Below are 20,303 nucleotides of genomic sequence, written 5' to 3' on the forward strand. Positions count from 1 at the left end.
TAATTTAGTTGTTGGGTTGGGCACTGTATAAATTTTAAAACGTCATATTTATATTTTTTGCATAAATTTATTTAGGATATTTTAAAGGATAATATCATGGTTAACTTCTTGATTAATTGAATAAAGCATTAATAAATGTAGGTTGTTAATACCTCATATCTTCCTAAAAATCTACACCATCTTACTATAATATCATTGGAACTCAAATTAGTTTTTTGCACTAAAAAAGGATTTTTGCCATTCATCTTTCTATTTAAAAACCAGAAACTTCGTTCCACCATTGATTTTCTTGTAGGGTGATTGCATAAATCGTTTACTGTAAAAACCACACGATCTTATCATCTTAAAGAGTTTCAACTTGAAGAGTAATGATCACTCCCGATCGTAATTTTTTACCAAATGCGGAATCAATCAGTAGATTTATTATCAATGAATTAGCCTGGCCTTAGTCAGCTGGATGGTGAAAATCAAGAATAAGATTTACTTTAATGATATTAAATTAGTTAAATGAAAGCCATTGATTCCGACGATTACCAATCCCGGTAATCGCTGACCTTTCCCATTTATCCCAGTTATCCCATATTATTCTAGTGAATAATCGGGTTCATGAGCAAAGACCATGTGTATATAATTGAGGAAGCTGACTATTTGATAAATATCTACTTTTTCTAATTATAAACGGTTTCATTAGTTATTCGTAGATTGATTATGTTCTTTTGTGATTATTACCAAGAGGATATCTAATAAAACAACACTAAGAGACACCAATCCAGAAAATCTTTAGAAGCAAACTTCTTCCATCGTATTTTCTGCTTAAAAATGAATTACACACGTTCAATAATGATGTAGATGGTGTATGAATTCCCAAATGAATTAGGTCATTCATATAGAAAAATACAGCTTAGATGCAGTGCAATGGATATTGTAGCAGAACTAATTTAAACATTCTATAAAACGAAAACTTAGTTCAGTTACACTTTGATATCAATGAACAAAGATTTATATGTTTTAATTGAACTATTTAACAACACAAGTATATTAAAACTGACATATACTTACAGTTTGGTTCAGATGTTGGAGATGCTCGTATGTTACTTTTAAGAAGCATAAGCAACTTTGACAAAGGCTCATATTATGAGTTACATCTATGTAGAAATTATCAAATATCTGGTCTTATTTAATACGAGATCACAATTCGTTAGAACCAAGTTTCCATTATCAATTTTGTTAATCACTCAGCCCATTGCATCTATGTTCTTCTCACATGTATATAGAATTAGTCTCATAAGTTTCCCTTTAAATACAACCGTTTAGAAGTTATTAAGTAGTTTCCTAATAGTTTGGAATAAATCTGTGTACAGTCAAACGCTTTACAAAATTCTAAATATTTTTAAAACACCGGCAACGATTTTATTAATGATAAATTTCTTTACTAAAAAGGTTGCTACAAGTTTTCTTGTAAATTCAATTGTTTTGGAGTTATTGAGCAGTTTCTCAATAAAATAAGAAAATCTTGAAATAGTCAAAGGCTCTTACAAAGATCTAAATATTTTGAAAACCCTTCAACGATTCTATTGTTATTATTATAGTAATCAACAATGATTTCCTAGTAATTTCATTAATTATTCGCTAAGGTATAGGGTATGTAAATCTTGTATATGGATCGCTAAATCGAAGTTAAGGTATTAGACAAAGACCTTGACTCGCAAAATGTATGGGGCAGGGTGGGATAACACACCAAGGCATTGGTTTTAGTACTTGGTTTAGTCCACATTTATATTTGAAGAGAAGATAAGAAGCCTTCGGTTGGATTCTTGAGTGAATGAGTTAAAAAGTTAATGGGATCAAGCGTCGACTTAAGGATCATCATAAACAATGGGAAAGACATTTTTGGCAATTTAAGACACGTAGCATAACACACATAACAAAGAAGATATAAGTATTTCCTATAACCTAGTCCTACAGATTGAGTATTTGATCTTGAAATAAAGTAAGAATTATTGGTCTATTTTATATGTTCGCCCTAGGAAAAATAAAGAGGAGAAATATCCAGGATTATTTTCAAATATAAAGTGCTCGAATTCTTATAAAATACCAAAAATCTCAATAATTAGTCTTAGTAGTATAACGAAATTGAAGCTTCATTTAGTTATATTACAACTCAATAATTGATTTTCATAAAACAATAGCTCTGATATGGATATATTTCAAGGTAACTAGAAAACTGCATCATAATATGTATATTGGCCGTAATTAACATTTAAAATTAAATGCTATATTAATGTGTGCGTTCAAAGCCGTGATAGGTACCTAGAAATTTATCTACCTCTAGATCTAGAGTAACCACCGCCCTTTTTATACAGCAATTTATAATATCCACTTTTAATAAATATAATAGCCGGGTATCGAAGTAATAATGGTCAATCGACAGCCGTGTTACGTAAACGATATTGTAATTGTTTTCACACATTGCACTTGACTTCGATTTAAATGTAAACAGAAATAATTTCAAATGTCAAACTGTAGTCAAGAGTAATAATATATGCCGCCTTTTATTTTAATCGAGGAAATGGCAGTTTTAAATGATTTTATTAGGTTTATGTTAATTTAATACATAATTTATTATCGTATGAATTGTATTGCTTTAAAGGAAACGTGCTGTTAGACGCGTTAAGAGGCATTAATCACCTAATAGCCGATTGATTCTCAAGCATAGGGAATAAAGAAAAAATTAAATTTTCCGAAAAATAAAATATTGGAATTACTAAACGTTCTACCGTTGATTGAAGAATAAGCTTCCTTTCAATCAACGGTTTTACTTATGATGATAATATTGAAAACTTGCCTTGAATCATAAAATAGATTAATAGTCACATATGTAACCAACTTGGCCATTTTTATTATTTGTACCTAGGAGGCAATACATTGAGTATTTCAATAAAAAACCTACCCAAAATTGTATTGCAAAATTATTATTTTTATTCTGATATTTTACATTTACATGATCTAATAATCCTGCCGTTGTGATCCTGGATGGTTTTTCTTCTTATTTATTCTATTATTTCCTTTTTATTTTGACTTTTTATCCTTTGATAAGCTATATTCCCCATTTTGGTTATTCTTTAACAGAATTTTGATATGTATTATATTCAACAGAATCATTACCATATAAATGAGTAGAGCGGACTGATAATTCAATCCTACTGAAATGATTTTGTGAAAAGCTGAATAAACGTTAGGATTTTATTTTATTTTTTAAGTTAAATAGATTGGATACTTAATTTTTCTGAGATATCCCAAATGTCCTAAGACAGGGTCTGTCTTTGCATAATCAGGGCAAGAAAGAGTTCTTTATTTTTTTTAAATTGACTTGTAAATTATAATTTGTAGAAAAAATTACTTTTTAATAATTTACTTGTATTCATTTTGCAATTTCTGAAATTCCAAATTATTACAACACGTTTTATATTTGTTGAAGATGATGACGAACCATAGAAATGCTGGTAGTTTTTCCAATAATTTGAGTTTCTAAAGTTAATCTACAAAGTAAAAAAATCAGCTTGTTCATAAAAAACACAGGATTAAACAACATACAAAAGAAGTTGTAAAAAAAGCTGCATATGCCCAGGGATAGATCCAAAAAGATCGAAAGGTCGACTTGTTTATTAATCAAGTCCAATCGGGATCAAAGAGAGCAATAAAACAAAACAAACCAGTAAGTTCCAAGATCCGTAATGATAATTTTTTGTTCTTTTAAAAAGTGCACCGCCATAAGAAATCACAAAGGTTGCGCGTAGGTGTGTCCCAGCGGTAATTATAAAAGTGTTGATATTATTGAGGCTTTGTTTGATTTATTATGCATTGAGCAATTATAATTAATACCGTTAGTGTAATTTTAAATAAGTAAGTCATCATTGGTTTGTGTAATTGTAAAATGGCTTGTTTATTATATACAAGGTGGTTTATTTAAGTGCAGATTACAAATGAATGAGTCAAAAATGGAGTGGATAATCAAATTTGCTTAGTAGACATCATTAGATTGACACCTTTGGATATCGTACTGAACGTCATGTGTAATGTTATATGCAAAGAATTCTTCATATATGATTTCCTTCATACCACTAAATAAATAGACATATTGCTTATTTAGAAAGTATAACAATGTGCTAAGCTAGGGAGTATTTGGTACACCGTTAGAAAGTTAGGCTTATTAGAACTTTTCATCAATTTAAAAAAATTAGATTAATTTTCTGTCAAAAACATATTGTTTTTTCAGTTCTAAATCATACATACAGGGTCTCAATTTGAAAACTTTCAATGCGAATATCTCTCAAATTAGAAAAATTTAAAAAACCAAATTTGGCATATATATTTTAAACGTAAAGGGAAGAACTATCATATGTAAGTCCTGAGATGAGCAACACTTCTTGGGCTCCCCAATCTCTAAATTTTAAATGGCATTACTCCTTTTGTGACACCTCAAATTAACGGTCATATTCATCTGCACAATTTTTTTCTTTAAATTAATATAGGATAAAAAAATTAAGTTTTAAAAAGAAATTAATTTTTGTAAAATGCTAGTTAAGCATCTTAGAAAATGCATTCCATTTTGTGCTAAATAAAAATATAATCTATTTTGAAATTCATTTCTTATATTTTTAAATACTGTTCTTGAAATAGATGCACATTCTCTTATAATTCGTTGCCAAAAATCATGAAGAGAATCGGGTTGCGTGTTTAACACAACAGTTTTTAAGTGTCTCTTGGCGGCCATTCTGTTGAACCTATTTTTCCAATCCAAAATATGTATTGCTTAAACATTGTGTCATAGAGGAGAACATAGTGAGGTGGTGCTCTAGCTTATTAAACATGTATGGTAAAGCAAGGAGAAATGGCAAACGTTTTACAAAACATAAAATATCTTATTTATTTAAAATAAAACAAACATATAGAAAATACATAGGAAATAAACATAAACTTTGACATTCTTGTTATTCAGTTAAAAAACATAAACATTCATCCTAGTGGTATAAAAAAAATTAAAAACTGAAACTAGAAATCAGTCCATCTAACCTACTTAGGCTAGGAGAGTTGGACATTACTTGGTAGGATAGATGGACCTTGAATTTTATTACTTTTTTTTGTAGCACTGACGCCACAATTTTGACAAACGTTGTTATAAGACGTGCAACTATCGTGCAGCCATCTTAAACAAAGAACGCACTTAATCCAGTCGTCCTTCTTCTTCGTTCGTCGATAGTCTTCGCTGCATCCAACGCATTTATTTTCCATAGAATAATAATTCCTCTTCTTCGCTAGAAAAATCATCTAAAATCATGTCATCGGACTCTGAAGAAGAGACTACTGTGTTTTTTTTCACGAATTTCCAACCGTTTAGGCTTCTTTGGCATTCTTTGACTTTCTGGTTGACTCTGGCACTTTACTCTTCTTTTCTTCCATCTCTTTTCTATTTCTGATGTACGCCGGTGAAGATAAAACTCCTCCCAGATTGGCTCGGACCTTTCTCATAGCTGGCGTAACTTTGGGTAAAGGAGACACCTAATCAAGAGCTTTCCCAGTAGTAAGTTAGTATTGCGGTGAATCCAAGAACATCCTGGTTGAGGGAAACCTGGTTGCTGGACGTTCCTTTGGCGGAGAATTTGTGAGCATGCTGGTTGGGGTTGAGGGGAAACTGGCATTGGCTTATTCTGTTCCACAGTTTCGTTTCCAGCATTCTGATAAACGGGCTATATTATTTGCTGCAATAAAAATGCATAGTCCGGTATAATATCTGAATTGAGAATGGTGATATGCCTGTTACTTTGAAAGCCGATACTGCGTTATTCACAGTAGCGGCTTTGCCCCAAGATTCTCCCAGGATTTTACCAAATAGCAGCCGGTTCAGCTTTTTATTTGGATGGACCATCACTGTGCGTCGACATGTTTTCTAATAGAATCCTTTGAGACTCTTAAAAAAGGCTCGATCAAGAGGTTGAAGGTAATGGGTGCAGTGCGGGGGTAGACAAAATAAAATTATATAATTTTTTGTTGCAAATTCTAAGGCATCGATGTTTGTAGTATGGGAAGTGTGGCCATCCAACAGCAATAAAACTTTTCCTGGTGGTTTTCGCAAAAAAAAAATTGTGTGAACCACCGAAGAAATATTTCTGAGTTGACATAGGCTGACTTCTCAGACATGCATATTTCAGATTCTGGTGGCATTCCTTTTTCCCATTCATTTTTTTTGTCATCTGCATTGCAACAAGATATAAAACTGATGGTTTCGCCTTTTTCACCGGGGCTAATGGATGGTACACTTTTTGAACCCGTTGCTGCAAGCACCTGTTCGGTTCTGGTATTGAGTTAGAGCCCAGTCTCGTCAGTATTAAAAATGTGGCCAGGTTTATTGAATAATCCATTTTCGGTAAGAACCGTCTGCAGTAATACAAAGTATTCACGCACAGTTTCTCTCGACAATCCTATAGCCCTTGCTACAGAGGTGTTTTCTGCTTTGTGCACGCTAATGTCTCGTTTCTTCGTAGAAATTACTACAACCATACTCTGCCAGCTTTGGCTGGAAGTTGAATATATCTAGGTAGTTTACTTGGTAGTTTTACCCAGAAAGCCATCGGGGCCCAACCGCTCCGTTGTCTCTAAGCTATTCGTAGCTATTCTGCGTCTTAATATGGTTTTAGGTATATTATAAGACCTAGCTGCTATAGCTAGATTACCGCAGCTATAGCTAGATGTAAATCATCAGCGTTCCAAGTAGCCCTCGGAGCTACGTTTCTCTTTCGAGTGTACTCGTTAGGCATCTTTATCTAACATTAAAACATTAGTCCAACTCTCTCAAAATTATAGGAGAGATGGACCAGGCTTTTTCTATGAAACGGAACGTTATGGACTATTGTTTCTCGGTTAGGTCTACGCCAGAAAACCCGTTTGATGATTACAGTACAAAATATTCAGCTAAAACTCACCTGAAAATGCTTTGTTCAGTGACCAAAATACACCTTGCCAAATTTTTTGAAAACAATGACCACTTGTAACTATTAAAAACAACAATAAATCATGGAGCACATGGACTAAGAAACTGCGGATGTCGAATGTCGGTGCGTGTATTTTATCAAATTGGCCATTGTTGCCACGATATGTAAAATCTCGTTAATGATCCATCTCTGCTGCTCGGCCATCTCTCCTCGGCTTACCCTATTAGATCTTCCTTTAGCTTCTTATTTCTGTTAGTATCTAATGAATTTTCTATTTGTTCAATTATAGGATGAATAATGCCGAACGTTTTTAAATATGTTTTGTCATTAAGGTTAACACTAATAAATAAAGGTACAATAATAGCCCAATCATATCACTCAATATTCGCGCATGTATAGTTATTTTTTCTGGGTACTGGGTGTGTTCTTTTCTGAAAACATGCGAGTTGTCGTCACACCAATACCTACAGTTATGTATATTAACAGAACCATAAAGAAAAATACATCGGTGGGTAAAAGAAATATTTTTAGACACCTCCGGAGTCTCAACTTTTCTATCGTTTCCTAGCAAAATTGAACTGATCGTTCGATCCACAATTCGTAAAGTATTTGCATTTTGTACCGATGAAAATGATGTAATTCCAGTGCTCTACGAATAGATTAATGAGACATTTTATTTAACGCTAAGCCTTGGTGTAAAGGTATTGTAGGATTCATAACTAAATGTCCTAATTCTTGTACCTATACTGCTTCACAAAATACTGCAGGCTGAACCCTTTTTTTGTTTGACACCTATTTTAATTTTTTTCTAGGATTTTATTAAATATAGCACGAGTGCTAAAGGCGCAACGATTTTCAGAACCATAAATAAGGACTATTTGAATTCTTTAAGGTAAAGTGAACATTATGTCTTATATCGGACTAATAAAAAAAATAAAAAGTTAAACTTGATTTGAAATTATGTCAAATTAATCGTTTACAATATCTTTAAAATACAATTTAGTAAACCGAAATAGGAAATGTGTATTTAAGGCATCTAAAAGCTGACCTATCATACTTAAGTATCTTAAGCAAAAAATATTCTTTGTACCTAATAATGACTGCAATTTCAGCATCATATATCTTAAAATAGTATTTAATAATAAAAATGTTTCCTTTATTTAATTTAGCGTGATGAATTTAAATTGAATTTTTTGATTGAAAAAACTGCCAAAAAAATTAATACTACTGAAAAAGATCCTTAAGTTGAGGTATAACAAAAGGGGTGGTGCTAGTTAAAACTTAGGGGCTAGGGCTCATAGAGCCTATTTGGTTACTCACCTTATAATCTAAATATGTTCATAGTTCTTTTTCCTCCTACTTGTATAACATTTTTATTAAATTTAGTTTTTCTAGCTCTTTTGCTTTCAAAGCTATTATAAATTTTCAAATTGACACCCTGCATATCGGAATATATCTTTTGCAATTTTTTATTTTGCAATATCTGGTATTTAAAAATGACTTCAAATTATAATAGCAAACTATTTAAATACTTGTTAATTTAACCCTTCATCCGTTTTTCATAATCATTGCAATTTCCCCTGTTAATTTTTTAGGAATATTTATAAAGATAACAAACTGGTCCTAATATTTTTTTTATAGATAATTAAACGAAATTCTCTTTGACATTTCTCTGACCCCACATGACCACTTATTAAAAGCCAGTTAAAAATCAATTTATTACCATTTATCGTTGCCATATAACCAATTCAAATAAATTACTTCTTTGTTTTGAAGGTTAAATTGGAAATACTTCATCATTCTTTTTTCAACGAAAAATGTATTAATATTAATAAATACTTTAATACGCGTTGCTTAATAAATTTCCTTTTTAATCGATCAAATTTGAAAAAAAACTGTAATTAATTAATTGGTTCAATTAAAATTGGAAAAAATACTCCATGGAATAAAAAATAAGTTACTTAAATATCTTTCAGGTAAGAAGAACCATAATATACCGGGTGAAAATGTTATTAAAAAAAAGAAGAAAATAGTAACATCTCTCAAGTTTTAAAAGAAAAAACTTTAGTTTCTGGTAGAAAATAAATCAAGTATTGATAGTATGATGTATCTAGAAAAATAAAAATACTTTAGTTACCTAAAATAAAGCTCTTAAAAACTATTTTTGAATATTTAATTATCAAAAGAATTGAAGGAAATAAGAAATAGTGTGCAATGTTGAAAGTGGTATTGCTTTGGAAGTGAAAATACTACTGAGTTTGTAAAAAGTCCGAAAAAAAGAAATAATATTATCTTTAAAGGTTTTGAGGGAAGCACAATTTTTCTGAAGAAAACAGGAAAAAATATTGATGTCATGAAATGACGTCATTCTGTATCCAAGTTTAAAATATTTTTTAAATTATTTAAAAGAAGGTCTACATTTCTTTTAGATGAAGATATTAAGAGATTGCATTAATAACTTGGAAAATTCATAATAGGAGGAATCTATTTAAATAAATCAAAACGACTGCTGCCTAAAAAGGAAAACATTATTTTCATGTTAAAAATAGAGCATCAAAAACCTAGATATAGTTTTAAAATGAACTGCGTGACAGAAGAAAATATAAATATTTGTGTTATCTATATCTATAATTTTTGTGAAACGACGAAATTGAACATTTCTGTCACACCTTACAGTATATATTTAAAGTTAATTTATTTCTATATATATTTTAGAACTTAAAAAAAGTAAAAATATTTTAAATTTATGCCTCAGGTATAATTATGTCCCTCTTCGATATACCTCGAAAATATTATAAATCTGGTAATGATACCTGTGCCTTATAAATTACGTACTCTGTTAATACTTATGGATGATAATGCCAAAGTGGGAAACCAGACCATTACAAGATTAGAATGGTCCGGAATATCACCTGACATGAATACCATAGAGCATATTTGGGATTACATTTTCAACACTTCTTTTTTAGCTCTACAACTCTAGGTGAGTCTTAGCCGCAACCACTATTACAGAATTTGTAAAAAATTTAATAAAATCGATCTTTAAGACTTTTAAAAGTAAACTAAATTTACTAAACTGTAATGTAAAAGATTTATGGTATATTATTACATATTATATACCAGCTTTATATTTACTTCTATGTCTAATATAACAAAGCTTGTAACGCTTGACTTTCATATTTATATATTACATTGTTTTACAATAATCTAATACTAGATATCGGTATTATATCCTTAATCAAACACATGTTCTTATGTTCCCTTTGTCGTGATATTTTCGCATAGAACTGATTTATTTGTACGTACAAGTAACACACCTCAAAAAATCTTTCAATGGTGAAAAAAATACTATATGGAATTAATTAAATGACTTTTCGCCTTTCACACGTCTAACATGAAAGAAAAAAAATGGATATATAAGGTAATATAAGTATAATTGCATCAATATAAAAATTTTCAAATACACGAATTAAACAATGGAGAATCAATTAATATGTATACAATAAAAAATCAATATATTAGATTTATTACGAGATGGAGAAGTAAATCTGCAAGTCATTTGATAAAGGTATATATTGGAATATTAAATTATGAACGTTTTTTTTTATATTAAAATATTTAAAAAAATGGTTTGAAGGGTACAGCCGTCATGATTCCACTTTTATTAATTGCGTTGAATCAGAACATATAGGAATTCATTAAAAACTTCATAAATATTATTTTTTAGTATATACCAAAACGACAAGTATGCAATTAAATTCAGGTTTTAAGAAGTGTTTCTATACACTGAGGATGCAGAACTTAATATTTGAGGACTTTTAAAAATGTTTTTTGTTTTAGATTTTCTAAAATCTAAAATATTATATTAAAATTCTGTACTTACCAGGGTTTGAACCTTTCGAGGCTTAAGGGAATATTCGTGAAATGCTTTTTTTAGGTGTTCATAGAATGAATTCCCTGCGAATGGATTTTCTGAATAAGCCAGAAAATTTTCTAAATATATTTATTTTATAGTTTGCTTAGCAAAAATTATTCTAGAGCATACTTTCTGATTTAAAAATAATTAAAACATTAATTAATATAGAGGATTGATAGGATTGATTTAAAAGCACTAACGAGGTTCTGTGGTAAGAGAATGTTAGTTAAAGCACATAAGAAGCATATAGCATATAAGAAGGCTGTGTGTATTTCTCTTATGTGATTTTTCTTTTCTGAATTATAATTAGGTTTTTAAACCGTTCAATATCAACCAAATTTGTGGTTTTAAAAGATATATTGTAATAACAAAATTCCCATTTATTAGTAGACAAAATTTCACATACTTTATAGGCTATTTCAAATATGTGATTTTTTTTTATTTAACACCAAAATAAGGTAGTTAAGGACTTATATTACATGGAATGGTAAGTTGAGAAAGTAAACAATTAAAACTTAAAATAAATAAGAATAATTGTTTATGTGTTCCTATTTTCTTTCTTGCTTATGTAAATAATTCTTTAAGATACATCAAAAATAAATTATTTTTAATTTTCTTAAATAAATAAATTATCTATAAAAATACACTTGTAGAATTCAAATAGAAAATTTCTTTTAGTTAATGTAAAAGTTTGAATTGATTTTTTTTCCTAAATTTTTTTTAGTTTTTATAAATTTTTGTTTTGACTTTTTCATCAATTTATTGAAAGTATTTTTTGTATTATTTATTTTTTTGTTTAAATTTTTGCATTCACCTATAACTTATTATATCTTAAAATATTAATTATTTTCTTTTCCAATTTCTTTCTAATTAAAAGCTAATAACACAAGTTTTTAATTGCTTATTTTAAATACAATCTATTTAAAATAAACATTATATGAAATGTAATTTATTATATTGAACATTAGTCGAAGTTCAAAGTAATAATAAATTAATATAAAGATCCATATTATAATTTTTTAAAGTTAATACAAAAAGAGTAATAAGTTTTTTGCAGAAAAGATTATAAAAAAAAACAATAAAATAATATAAAATTAAAGTAATTTATTTTAATCTGTTATTTTTAAATTTAAAAATAACAGAAATTATTGGCTGGAATAACATTTGTAAAAATAATACTAGATTTGAAAATGATTAAAACTGTTATTAAGGCTAACTGGAATAACTACTAAATGAAACTAAAAAAAGATTGAATTGAAAACAGTAAAGATGGTAATATTGTTCTTCTAAACAAATATGTTGGAGACTGTAGAACATTTTGATTTTTTCCGAGATAATTTTTCGAATTTTTCGGTTTAAAGATTCAAATGATCCAATCATAAAATTAAACATTAGAATCGTTTAAGATTTCGGAGAAATAAATAATTAATATTTTTTAATTTGCCATTTTATAGATAAATCATGTATTGCTATAAAATATTTTTTATATTACAGTTATGCAAAATTCTATGGTGGACACCTTTATTCTGACATTTAAATAACAAAATAGTTTTACCAGCCAAAACCACTGTGACATGATAATTTTTTAAAGAAACATGAAATAACTACAGTTAGAGAAAAATCTATACTCTGTATAAAATACATGCAATTTTTCCGTTTGAAACATGTACAAAAATTTCATAAATAAAAAATGTACAATATTTTCTACAGGATCCGTCCACAATTTAATTATAATTAAAAATTTTATGTTTCTATAATTATATCACAAAAGAGTGTTACCACAAATCAAAACTCTTATTTTTGCTCTAGATACATGTTTCGCTAACAATATCTTCGAGAGAAGATGAAAACTTATGTTCTGAGAGTTTTGTTTAGTGGTAGCACATATATAACTAGCTAACGCTTGCGTTAGCTAGTTATATCTGTGGTGGTAGTTAGACAGACATATTATGTTAGAAAATATCACAAACTTTTTATTTATGAAATTATTGTATATTTTTTCTCTAACTGTAGTTATTTAATATTTCTTTAAAACATTATAATGTCACAGTCTTGGCTTACTCACAGTTACTTTTATTCGCTTCGAAAGGGCGTGAGAGAGGAAAAGGCAAAATTGCAAACCTTGGCATTGAAGAAAATGCATAAGTATTTTCGGAAATATTTAGAATTACCTTCGTAAATAACCAAAAAAACTTAATAAAGATACTGAAACAGTGGAAAAAGAATAAAAAATTCAAAAAGAAATTAGATAATTTACATAATTGGTTTTTGAATTGGTATGGATGGGTGATGATGGTATACACCTAAAACTCTTCCTGGCACCAGTAGCCATTTTTGCCGTTTATTTTGAATATTATCTGTCTTTAATTAAAATAATTCAATTAAAATAATTCAAATTTTACTAATAACTGCCTATTAATATTAAATTTTGATTTTAGAAACATTAGTACAACTACAGAAAAATAATATATTATTTGCTAAAAATGTATAACATTTAAAATTTCCAAAACATGGACTCCTCCAGGTAGAACATCATTTATTAAAATACTATGACGCTGCATATAATTTCAAAAACATTAAATATTTATCAAAAAAGCGTTCATTTTTAATGAAGATAATAAAAAGGAAAAAAGGAGATAAAAATAATTACTACACAGCCTTTTTTCGTCGCTTTTATCAAAACAGCTTAAAACTTTTTAGGATACTTTTATATATTATTTACTTAATTTCTCTAAAGTTGTTTTTTTTTTTAAATCTATAACACTTTAATTGAACAATTCAGTGACTTTCCTTTTATAAAGTCTTCTTTTGAAGTAAATAAGTCTCAAATATTTTAGTGAACGTTAACTGCTTTTTTTTTAATTATACATGCCCATCAACTCCAAAATGACATTTTATTTTCGAATAAAAACTGGTATATTATACCTTAATGTTTTCGGTAAGTGGTACTTACATTTAAAGCAAGGGTGGCTATAAGCAGAACGAAAAGTTTAGCGGGGGCGGCATTCATTTCGGGCAGACGGTCACAAGCAGTACATGGTCGCACGCGCGCGCTCTTTCGCTCCGCACCCCGGTGGCGGTTGACGGTTCCGTCTTTCGTTGTCGTCGTCGTACTGAGACACTTTTGCGTCGCCTACGAACTGACGCACCGGTACCTACCGATCCTTGGTACAGTCGGTACTGCTGCTACGGAAGAACTGCTGACCGAGACGGTTCCGGGAGCCCCATAACAATAAGTTTATACCAACTGCCCGCTAACGAATGTACAACAATTTCGGGTTTTGACTAATTATGAAGGTTCTTGATCAATTGATTTGATTGTTATCTATGAATGTTTTTTTCCTTAAGATTTATACCTGCTGGTTTAAAATTGACGATATTTGAAGAGATAATAATTATACATTTAAAATATATACAACGTGTCTTTGAAAACGCCCCATCCTCAGTGGCGGATCCAAGGGGAGAAAGAAGGAGGAAGAAGGGGGACAATTGCCTCAGTTGCCCCCCTGGAATACTCTGTTTTAAAATGAAGTTTATAATGAACATAAAATATTAATAAGGTGAAGGTAAAAAAAGGTCTTATTTCTCCAGAAAATTCCTAATTTTTATTATTTTGTGAGGACCGGTATCGCGATTACAAAACTTATCGCACCATCAGGTCGAGGACTAAAAATCAAAAACGGGGGGTGATGGGGTAAATGGATTAGGATAAGCACGCTCACTTATTATTTTAAAAGCACTAAGGTACTTACATTAGTTAAAACGAAAATTGTCAAATATACTATGGCTCAAAGATGACAAACATACATTTCTTAAAAAATTATAAAATTTTAAAATACAAATAGTTAAAACGTTATGAAAACAATCATGATAATTGTCATATCCCTTCAAAAGGAACAAGTGGAGGTACCTAGTTAAAATTTATAAAACTATATAAAAATCATACAAAGAAAACTTATCTCTACAAAAATTAACAGTTAATAAATTCCATTTGCGTACCAAAAAACACCAGGTAGCGGTACTCGAGTGTAATTTGAATTACAGATTGTTGTTACAATAAATAAAAAACAGGTGGCTCTAGCAGTTGGAAAGATAGAAAAAATGGACAAATTTGATACAATTTTTAAGTATGACGAATTTTAACCAAGCAAATTTTAACATAAGGCAAAAATTAGAAAAGGGGGGAAGGAGTTAAAAGAACATTAGACAATTACTAGTTAATTAATATTTTAATCAGATTATTTTCAGGGAAATCAATCTGGATGTTGAGTGATTTTTCTTTTGCATTGTTAAAAAAGCTTTTTTATATGGCTTTGGAGCCACTTAAAAAGCATCTATGCAATCCAGCAATCCATGAGACTGAACTTATTTCGTTAGAAAATGTAGAGAAAAAAATTGTAAATGAGTATTATCTTTAAATCACACCTGAGTACTGCGGCATGTGCAGCTACGTTTTGAGAAAAATCTGTATAATTGTATGGATAATATGGGTGGCGATTTCCAGCATTTATTAAGCTGTATATATCCGCAAGTTCTTTTTAAACGTATTTTTGTCATAATTATTTAAAAGTCTAGCTATTTCATTTTTTGTCCCACATTTAGCAATACACGATATTTTCCTAACAATTTTCTTCTACTAACGTAAAGTATATCATAATAAGTATATTTTTTTAAAATAGTTAAAGGATTCGTTCTCTTCTTATCATGTTTCTGTAGCCAAAAATACATCACAGTCTTCTTTTGCAACAAAACACTGCACAAGATCGAGTTTGTTTCTAATACTCTGCAAGTTCCTATAGGCAATTTTTAGTTGTTCACGCGGCCTATCTAGTTTTCCAGCTGACTTTTTTCGTTTATAAGGACAGTTTTTGTTTTTGTCCTTCTTTAAGAAAATATTTCTACTGCCAATGCAATGGACTTTATAATTTTTATCTTTTTTAAAAGCCTTTAGGGCCATGTATAAATCCAAGCTTGCTTTTGTCAGTTCGTGGTTTAAAAATATCTTGTTGTCTTTTGTATATCCCAAATCAGTGCTTTTCATTTCAAATATTTAGTATACTAATTTTGCTTTTGCTGATTCATCCTCAAAAATCGTTTTAATAACATTGTTTTTATTTTCTTTACCTATATAAAAAGCTGTAAATTTGATGTACTCTATTGGAGCGTCAAGATAGTCTCCAATTCTTTTAATAATTGCTGGTATATTTTGATTTTCTTAGATACCTCCTAAACTAGCAAATTGTTTTTAAGCCCTTTTGTTCATTTCTATTCAAATGGTGTTTATTTGTGAATTTATCTTTCTCATCCATTGGTCAGAATGTCAATGTTAACTCATTTTACTTTATTCTTAAAGACGTCTTTGCACATGTTATACAACCACTCATCAGACTTTACTTAATTTAAATTAACTTAATAGATATAGATAAGCAACCATTCCTTATGTGTCCATATTTTTCAATTGTCGTATAATACAGCCTGATGATCATCAAGAATACAGATTTTCGTTTTAAATTCAAATTCATTTATTGCTCTTTTGATTACATAAGTAATATAAGATCATCGATTTAAGAATAGTACTAGAATTAAGATTAATTTAAAAGGTTTAAAATTAAAAGTTAAAGCTAAGTAAAATAAAAAGTAAAAGACACACCATTTAACACTAACTAGACCAGCAGACACAGACTTATCAAACTAGGTATATATTAAAAAAAAACTGCTAGCAATATGGGCAGTTAAAACCAAACAGATTAAGCTTATCTGAATAAGTTAGGTATTCACCCACTGAATAAAAAGGGTGCTGAACAAAAAACGTCCTTGCTACTGACTTGAACTGCCTGTACCCCTCTATCTTCTTAATTTCATTGGGTAATGTATTGTATATTTTGACACACATATAATAAGGACTCATTTCTTACATGGTTGTCTTATGTCTAGGCACTGCAAAATCAAATCTATGTCTTGTCTTATTACTGTTAATATTTACATCACAATTTTTTTGAAAGAAATGTTCGTGTTTGGAGGCATAACAGCATACTTTGTACAAGTAAAGAGAGTATATTGTCAAAATTCCTAATTTTTTACACAAAGGAGCACAATGCTCTCGAAAAGCGGATCCACACATTGTCCGTACAATTCTTTTTTGAATAACAAATGTACTTTTTATTGACTCTGCATGAGATCCCCAAAACATTATGCCATAGGCTATACGTAAACTTACATAGGGATAATAAAACTGAATTATTTATTATAATTATTATATTTATTATATTATTTAATAATTATTATTATATTATTTTCTACTGACAATGTTTTTTAAGTTGTAAATAGCGAAGTTTGTTGACGTTATCATTTACATATTTCATCAACATGGCTTTGCCAATCTAAATTTTTGTTTAAAGTTAGACCCAAAAACTTAGTTTCGTCCGATTTATATACAATAATTCCATCGATATTTAGGGGCATATAATAAATTATTATTATAAATAAATAAATGAATTTTGGTTTGGATGCATTTAGGACTAACTGATTTTGCTCACACCACTTTTGCATCTGTAAGGCTGTAGAGTTTGCAAGATCTAAGGCTATTTGACAGTTTTTGTGGGATATTACGCATGATTTATCATCGGCAAACTGGGTTAGTACTGTACTTATATGGTCCGCCAAAATCATCATTTAAGCTGTTGCAAAACACAATAAAGAAAAGTGGGGACAAAAGTGAGCCCTGTGGAGCACCGGTATCTACGTCTATAAAACGCGGTTGGAATGTGTAATTAACAATACCGTTCTTGTTACTCTTAATCTCAACTGACTGAGGTCTGTGGCTCAGAAATGGCTTAATCCAATTAATTTCTTTGGTCTTTATTCCCGCAGAAATCAGTACTTTGATAATACGGTGATGATCCATCATATTAAAGGCTTGAATTGCTTAAGTCAAAATATATTTCCTTTTTGAAAATATCACAAAGCCTCTGTTTTATTCTTGGACATCTCAAAATTTGTTTCAGGTATGGGATCAAAATGGCAAACTTTAGTTGTCTGGATTTATGAATCAGACCATATTTGTGACCAAGAGACTGCTGCCAGAAGAGTCTCATATAGACTTACTGTTTGAAACTACCAATATTGTTGGAATTTTCTAACGTTCAGAACTAAAATATTTATGCATACTCAAATTTAAGACTTTTTAAATAATTTCTTAAAATTTAACCGACCGACAAACCAATTATCACATCACATAGACGAAAGAAAGCTGCACATGACTATAAAATACCACAAATTAATTGTACTTTTTTAATAGAAAATAGGCTTAATGCAAGAGAAATAGAACAATAAGTGTATTCTATGTACTTTTACTTGAACTATGATTTATATATACATTTATTTATTATTATTACATTTATTATTTATTTTTTATATTTATTTTTTATTTATTTATTATTATTATTTATATTATTATTTATACATTTATTATTTATTATCTCATTGTAAAGAAAATCGAAATACCGTTCCTTCCATTCTTTCCATTAAAGATTGTAGGGTGATTGTCGGGAGTTGTAGATATGAAGGTGATTTTGTGATTGTTAAGTCTTCTCCTCGTAAATTAAATCGATGGGCTGTATAATAATAAGAATAATGGACTGCTCGTAATTGCCTCTGTTTCGATGCTCCACCCTGTATATCTTTTTATTGAAAGTGTAAAGTGAAAAATTGCCTTTCACCCCTTGGAATGAATTGATTATTCTATAAAATTCAAAGGAAAGAGTGATACAATGGTGATATTTTTGAAGTTTTAAGATTCTACCCTAAGTACAAAAGTAACTTATTTCGGCCCTATTTCAACGGGCATTTTATTAAATATTAATTTATGGTCTGTTAAATTTGTAGAAGTTTAATTTATACCTTTATAACATTGTTTTTGTTTTCTCTAAGTATACGAAAAGCTGTAAATTTGATGTTTATTGGAACATCAAGATAGGTGCCAATTCTGTTAATAATTACTGGTAAATTTTGATTTTCTTTATAAGGTACTCCCTGAAGTAGCAACTTGTTTTTAAGCCCTTTTGTTCATTTCTATTCAGTTGTTGTTTCGTTTTGCATAACACCTCTTGTGACTTTTCGTTTATTCTGACTTGTTCGTTATATTTTGAAAAAAGGAATTTATATTTCTCATCCATTTGCTCAAGTTTTTTCATGACAGAATGTCAGAGTAACTCATTTTTGTTTTATTCTTGAAGATATATATGCACGTATTATATAACCACTCATCAGACTTTACTTAATTTAATATAGGTTTTTTGCAACATAGATAAGCAAGCATTCCTTATGTTTCCATATGTTGCAATTGTCACATAATAAAGCCTGATGATCATCAAGAATCCAGATTTATTGAAAATATCACAAAGCCTCTGTTTTATTCTTAAACATCTCAAAATTTATTTCAGGTTAAGGAATGGGATCAAAATGACAAAATTTAATTGCCGTGATTTATGAATCAGACCATATTTATGACCAAATGACTGCTGCCAGACTCTAGACTCACTGTTTGAAACTACCATTTTTGTTGGAATTTCCTAATGTTCGGATCTAACATATTTATTAGGCCGATGCATAATCAAATTTAATCCTTTTTAAATAATTTCTTAAAACTTAACCGATCGACCAACCAACTATCACATCAAATAGACGAAAGAAAGCTGCACTTGACTATAAAATACCACAATTTAATTATACTTTTTTTAATAAAAAATAGGCAAAATTCAAGAGCAACAGAGCAATAACTGTATTCTATGTACTTTTACTTAAACTATGAATCTTCTCTCATTGTAAAGAAAATCGAAATACCGTTCCTCCCTTCTTCTCGTTGTAGATATGAAGGTGATTTTGTGATTATTAAGTCTTCTCTTAGTAAACTCGATGGGCTTATTGTTATTAAGAATAATGGACTGTGTTTCGATGCTCCATCCTGTATATCTTCTTATCGATGTTGATGTTTTAAGATTCTACCCTAGGTACGAGAGTAACTTTCGGCCCTATTTCAACGAGCATTTTATAAAACCTAAATTTATAGAAATATAACTTATAGCCGACGATAGAATTCCTTTCAGAAATGATAGTTTTTTGTCCTTTAATTTATTGGATCACTAGAAATTATCCCCTATCCGAGATCTGAAGCATGTAGCAACACGCCTGCTATTTAAGTACGGTCCTGTCCTTGTCACTAATGTCCACGTATGAGCTGGGATGTCACCTGTCAACCGACTGCGATAAAGCTATGAGCAAAATATGCGCTAGACAAAAAAAGCAACTACAATAATTACTCAGGTGGGACAACTGTCAACAAACTATTTTCTCACTTTCTCGCTCGCATAATTTTCTACGGACAAAGAAGTGAAACGAAC

General features: G+C 29.8%; 1 protein-coding gene across 1 annotated transcript in view; it reads right to left on the reverse strand.

The window, feature by feature from the left end:
- The window catches only part of LOC126742643 (uncharacterized), a 65,437-nt gene extending 51,323 nt beyond the window's left edge, over positions 1-14,114 (reverse strand). Inside the window, exon 1 of the mRNA XM_050449376.1 lies at positions 13,859-14,114. Within this exon, the coding sequence (XP_050305333.1) occupies positions 13,859-13,915 (57 nt within the window). The 5' untranslated portion in view covers positions 13,916-14,114. The remainder of the gene's footprint in view (positions 1-13,858) is intronic.
- Positions 14,115-20,303: the final 6,189 nt, after the last annotated feature.

This window comes from Anthonomus grandis, chromosome 12 (genome assembly GCF_022605725.1).
Source record: "Anthonomus grandis grandis chromosome 12, icAntGran1.3, whole genome shotgun sequence".
Classification (NCBI taxonomy): domain Eukaryota; kingdom Metazoa; phylum Arthropoda; class Insecta; order Coleoptera; family Curculionidae; genus Anthonomus; species Anthonomus grandis.